This window comes from Coregonus clupeaformis, unplaced genomic scaffold (assembly GCF_020615455.1).
Source record: "Coregonus clupeaformis isolate EN_2021a unplaced genomic scaffold, ASM2061545v1 scaf0279, whole genome shotgun sequence".
Taxonomy (NCBI): domain Eukaryota; kingdom Metazoa; phylum Chordata; class Actinopteri; order Salmoniformes; family Salmonidae; genus Coregonus; species Coregonus clupeaformis.
The window spans coordinates 415,083-421,022 of NW_025533734.1; the positions used below are offsets into that span (position 1 = coordinate 415,083).

The 5,940-nt window shown below is 39.9% G+C and overlaps 2 gene segments (V, D, J or C); one reads left to right on the forward strand and one right to left on the reverse strand.

Moving 5' to 3' along the window:
* Positions 1-819: 819 nt before the first annotated feature.
* On the forward strand, positions 820-1,479 carry LOC123484339. The segment is given in 2 exon segments: positions 820-893; positions 1,027-1,479. Coding segments are annotated over 2 exon segments (409 nt in total).
* Positions 1,480-3,590: 2,111 nt separating this feature from the next.
* LOC121579041 lies at positions 3,591-5,132 on the reverse strand. The segment is given in 2 exon segments: positions 3,591-4,176; positions 5,050-5,132. A coding segment is annotated over 1 exon segment (243 nt).
* Between the last annotated feature and the right edge of the window lie 808 nt (positions 5,133-5,940).

The following is a 5,940-nucleotide window of genomic DNA, read 5'->3' on the forward strand; positions in this document are numbered from 1 at the left end:
CCACAGGCACCTCCTCACTCACAGTCGGGACTAATTATCTGCCTATTGGTGTCACCTGTGGCTATCTGTTTCACCTGTGTATTTATGCCCTCACTTCCCTGTGTTCCCTTGCTCAGTTTTCTCTGCTAGTTCCTTTATGTCAAGCAGTGCATATCAGTGTCTGATCACGAGACGGTAGTACAGGTACTCGAGAAGTGTTCTCCCTTTGTTTTTGTGGTTTTCTGTTAGTTTTTCGTATTGGTTGCTGTCAGCCTGTTTTGGGAGACCTATTTGCTCCTTATTTGTTTTCGTGAATAGTCCGTTGTTTAGTATCCTGGCTTTTGGAACCACCAGTAAAGATCCTTGTTTCACCATCCTTGCCTACTGCCAATTGTCTAACCTGCACCGCACATGGGACACACCTCACACCAACCTTTACAGGTAGAGTTAAATAATGGAATGGGTGGTGTTTTTTTTAGAGAGGGTCTGGTGTAGGACTAAGTAGGGTTAAATATTGGAATGGGTGGTTGGTTTTTAGAGAGGGTGAATAGGTGGTTGGGTATTTTCCTTTTTCCCAATGTTGTATTATTGTATCAAAGAATATAAGGTAGGTAGGCCGTGAATAGCCTCACACACCAGTACAGTAGGTGGCGGTGTATGCACCTAAAAGTTGGATGTGATACGCCAACCAAATCCCAAAGACGAAGAAGAACCCTTCAACTACACTGTCCTGTGGGACCAAAGAGGTATGTTTGCATAATGAGGACACTTAGCATTCAGTGCTATGGGTGTGTTTATAGCTCTGTGAGTTTAACACTTCATGACTGAGAGCTGTCCTTCATGACAACAGAACCCACAACAACCATGACTTTTTATCACCATCTTCATCTGGATATTTGCCCTCTGTCTCCAAGGTAATATATTTTACAGAAAATGACCCGGATCATAGCAATAAATATAAAACCTCATTACAGGTTTGGTGAATATGCTATATGGACAAATGAATGAACAATTTATTGCTAATTCTACTTGCCATCTCTGTTTCAGAGTCCAGAGGCCAGGTCACTGTGACTCAGACTCCTGCAGTGAAAACTGTTTCAGTGGGTCACTCAGTCAGTCTCAGCTGTAAGACCAGCAGTGCTGTAGACAGTGACAGCAATGGACAGAGATTGGCCTGGTACCAGCAGAAACCTGGAGGAGCTCCTAAACTCCTAATTTACTATACAAGCACCCTTCAGTCTGGGACTCCATCTAGATTCAGTGGCAGTGGATCTGGGAGGGACTTCACTCTGACCATCAGTGGAGTCCATGCTGAAGATGCAGGAGATTACTACTGTCAGAGTTGGCACTACATCAATAGTAAAGATGTGTTCACACAATGATACAGAGCCGTACAAAAACCTCCCTCAGTCAGACTGCACAGTGACTGTACTGCTACAGCTGGGACCTACTGCAGGTGCTGAGGGGAGGAGATGATCCAGTACAATGACACAGTGTGTAGTAGAGCTTAACAACAATAGAGTCAAACTAGAGCTATGTCTAGAAGACCTTAGATCATAACTGATCACTAAATGTTTCTCCTGACCATTAACTACATGTTGACTCTGTTGAGTAACTCAAGGAAAACCATCAACCAATCTGAAAATAGATGATGTGCAATGATCCAAACCCCTAAAGGTCTAACTGTAAGTCACTCTGGATAAGAGCGTCTGCTAAATGACTAAAATGTAAATGTAAAGGTGTAAATAGCTCAAATTTAATCAACGTGATTCAAACACATACTATAAAGCCCCCAAACATTACCAATACATCCTCCCTCGAACCACTGCGGTAGTTCCAGAGAGCAGCAGTTGAAGCAGGAGACTGGAGACGTCAGAGCTCTGGAGAGCTCCCCTTTAGATCTGTCAGTCAGCAGCATAACTGCAGTTACTAACTCTGACCTCTTGAGGGAGACAGAAAACAGATACTTTCTGGTCTAATAACACAATAATAACAATTTGCTCCATTCGTCGATGTCTATAATCAATATATCAGTCCCCATTCAGCACTTATATCACAAACCATATCAGTGATTACATAGCTATCATGTTTCTACATCACATGACACAACATTTACTAATAAAGTCTGACTGTCCAGGAAGACTATTTACATATAAGACACTTTGCATTGGCAGCAAATGCTTCAGTGCTCTGGGAGTGTTTATATCTCTGTGAGTTGAATACTTCATGACTGAGAACTGTCCTTCATGACAACAGAACCCACAACAACCATGACTTTTATCACCATCTTCATCTGGACACTTGCCCTCTGCTTTGAGGAAAAATATTTTGAGCTCAGACATTACACACATATCCGTAACCATAGAATTAGGAATTAGAATGTGATGTCAGTAACTATCAATGCCTATATTTAGTAATACCCATCTTATATGTCTTATATGTCTTATTTGTCATCTAATAGTGGTTTATTCATTGTAAGAAAGTCCCCCTCCTTGAATCCACCGTAGAGGTTACAGTAAAACCAGTCCACTCCCTCACATCTGGCCCAGTCCAGGGTATTACAGGCAGTGAAACTGTTCAACTGCTAGATTGGTAGCTATATTGTGATCTTCTACCGTTATATTAACTGTTTTCATGAGCAGGTTACTGACTGTTAGATCTGTGAATGAGACATGATGCTGGGTTCAAACATGAGTCCCATGTACACTACATACACTATCTATGTAAAGTATAATATCAATTTTATCTGTCAGTAATTACATGGTGGCATATCTGTTATGTGTCCCTCCCTGAATCCACCATAGAGGTTAAAACCAGTCCACTCCCTCACATCTGGCCCAGTCCAGGGTATTTCAGGCAGTGAAACTGTTCAACTACTACACTGGTATCTGTGGGAGTGAAACTTATATTTACATTGACAAGGTTGGGTGGTTCTGCTTGTCCCAGAATAGAGCAGCACTGTCACCAGATGTTCACTCTGTCCCCAGGGGGTTGGAGGTAGAGAAGACTGTCACTACACTATATAGCAGCGTTTCCCAAACTCGGTCTTCGGGACACCAAGGGGTGCACGTTTAGGTTTTTGCCCTAGCTTTACACAGCTGATTCAAATAATCAACTAATCATCAAGTTATGATAATTTGAATCAGCTGTGTAGTGTTAGGACAAATAACTAAATGTGCACCCTTTGAGGTCCCGAGGACCGAGTTTGGGAAACGCTGCTATATCTTGAAGTAGTGCCATTTGTAATTTTGTAATTTATTTTTTAGCTTCAAATCACAGCCTATAACACACGTGAGAGTCCAAGATATCGGTTGACTGTTTGATAGTTCTTCTTTTATTACTGTAAAGTCTGTCAAGTCAAACACGTCTGACCCAGACTCAGTATCCTGATGAATGAAGACAGTCAACCACTACCATGGCAGAACCTCTTCTATTATATCATAGTATATTGTGATAGTATTACTTACTGGTCCATTATGATGTTAGAGTGAGTTTTAGACTTGACAGTTTTTAAAGACACCATTAATCAGCCTTACTGAATACATTTTTTTCAGAATATTACAAATATACAGTATCTATGATCCAGTTTATTAATAAAAACAACAAAAATATGCATTCAAAAAAGAAATATTTATTTTAATCTATTATCACATAATCGAAGCATCAAAGCAAACATGATAGTGAATAAAAGCAGATCACATCAAATCTAAAACTAACCAAATCTCAATCTACAGAATGGATTGACACATGAACTCAAGCCAAGCCCCTGTTAGTCCACACCAGAGTGATCACTATATTGAAGAGCGACTGATTTTAGAACAAAGCAAGTCAAAGCAGAGGAACCAGCATCCTCTCTCCACAGAGGTGTGACTGAGGGGTCCTACCCAGAACAGTCAGCCCTCCTCAGGGTCTTGGTGACTGGAGTCTGGGATTTCTGCTGGGCTTCACAGGTCACCTCTCCTGCCTTGGTCCACTCCTGGGCAGTGAGAGTCAGTGTGCTGCTCCAGCTGTACAGGCCGTCCTTCTCCTGGACCCCGGGACTGGCCTCCTGCTTCTTGCTGGTCCCATCCACTTTCCAGCTCATGGTCCAGTCTGAGGGGAAGCCCTTGTTGGCCAGACACATCAGCGTGGCTGTTGACGAACTGGACAGCTCCTCACTAGAGGGGGGCAGGACGGTGAGGGTGGGGGAACTGTTACCTGGAAGAAACACAACACATCAACTACATCAAAACAAAGTACTTTGGAATTGACTTCTAAAACGTTATATGAATATATATTAGATTGCCAAAAGACATGAAGAAAACACAAACATTAGTTTGATAGGAAAGCAGATTACAAGTATGACGTGTTTAACTTTAGCATTACTTTGTCATACATATATATTTTTAGGATCATTTCTGATCAGAATACTCATATTTGTAGTATTTTGAAGAATCCAAGAGGTTAGATACAAACATAACCGAGACCCTTTGTGGCTATCATGAACACAATGCAGTGATGACTACAATAACAACTATTATAGTTATCATACCAGAATAAGAGTTATATAGTCTACAATCATACAAATAAAACATACAAATAAATGCCTGCAATTTAACATTTTTATTAAATAAACTGTTAAAGAAGGCTCTTTCAAAATCAATATATAACAATATTTTTGGAAAGTAAAGTATCTCAAATCCTAAATGTTTTAATAGAGATGAAAGAGTTTAAGAAAATAAATGGAATCAGACAAACATCAAGAAACTTACTTCCAACATCTAGTCTGGTGCCGCTACCAAAAGTGTACCACAGTGATACAATCCCTATTACTGCTCGTACAAAAACCTCCTGACCATTGGGCAAGCTGAATACTTACATTTTTTAGACTGTGGTTTAAATCATGAACACTTATGAATACTGGCCTAATATAATGTTATATTCTTCATTTGAAATAGGTTTTTGATTAAATGAAAAACACTATAGTTTTATTATAAAATAGAAAGGCATAAAACAAACCCAAAAATTGCTCAACATAAAGTCATACAGTTGACAGAGAAATTAAAGTGGTTAATTTTATTGTTTACTTACTTCCAACATCTAGTCTGGTGCCGCTACCAAAAGTCCACCACAGTGATACAATCTCTATTACTGCTGGTACAAAAACCTCTCTGTGTTGTGATGCTGCAGCTGTTACAGTGAAGATCACTCATACAGAATCACATTCAACACAAAAACCATTTAACATCTTCCAAGGTAGAACAAACTATTAATATGAGCTGTTTATACAATTTATAAAAAATATAAATTGTATCTGAAATCTAGATATTTGTCTTGTGTCTTTTTTCTGTGTATCAGATATCCTCTTAGGGACAGAACAGTCAGTGTTCAACATTAAATCCAGCATTTGTGTTCCTCCATTTTGTCCATGGGAAAGAGAGGAGCAAACGCAGCAGCAGTAATATTGATTCATGTTGTGTATATTCCTTGTTTATCTCAGATATATCTCTGGTGGTAAAGTCATAGAGAACAGACACCACTACCAGAGGAATCATACCAGCTTTAGTTTAGAGAAGGGTTCACTAACTGATTTGAGGAACGTACATAAGAGTCCAAGCATGAGTGAACTGACAGTTAGAGCTGCATTCAATCTGTATCGCTGAAGTATTACAGATATGCGCAATAGAAATGTAAAGGTAATTTCCGAATGAGCCGACATATGCTGCGTTTTATCGTGAATGCAGTCTCAGCCAACACAGGAACATTGCCTTTAAATTTCAATTAGGCTTTAGCACTGAACTTCAGCAATACGGATTGAATAGAGCCCTTCATCTGATATAAAGGTTGACTAAAAGTTAAAATTGTCACACCCTGACCTGTTTCATCTGTCTTGTGGTTGTCTCCACCCCGCCAGGTGTCTCCCATTTTCCCCATTATCCCCTGTGTATTTATACCTGCGTTTTCTGTTTGTCTGTCGCCAGT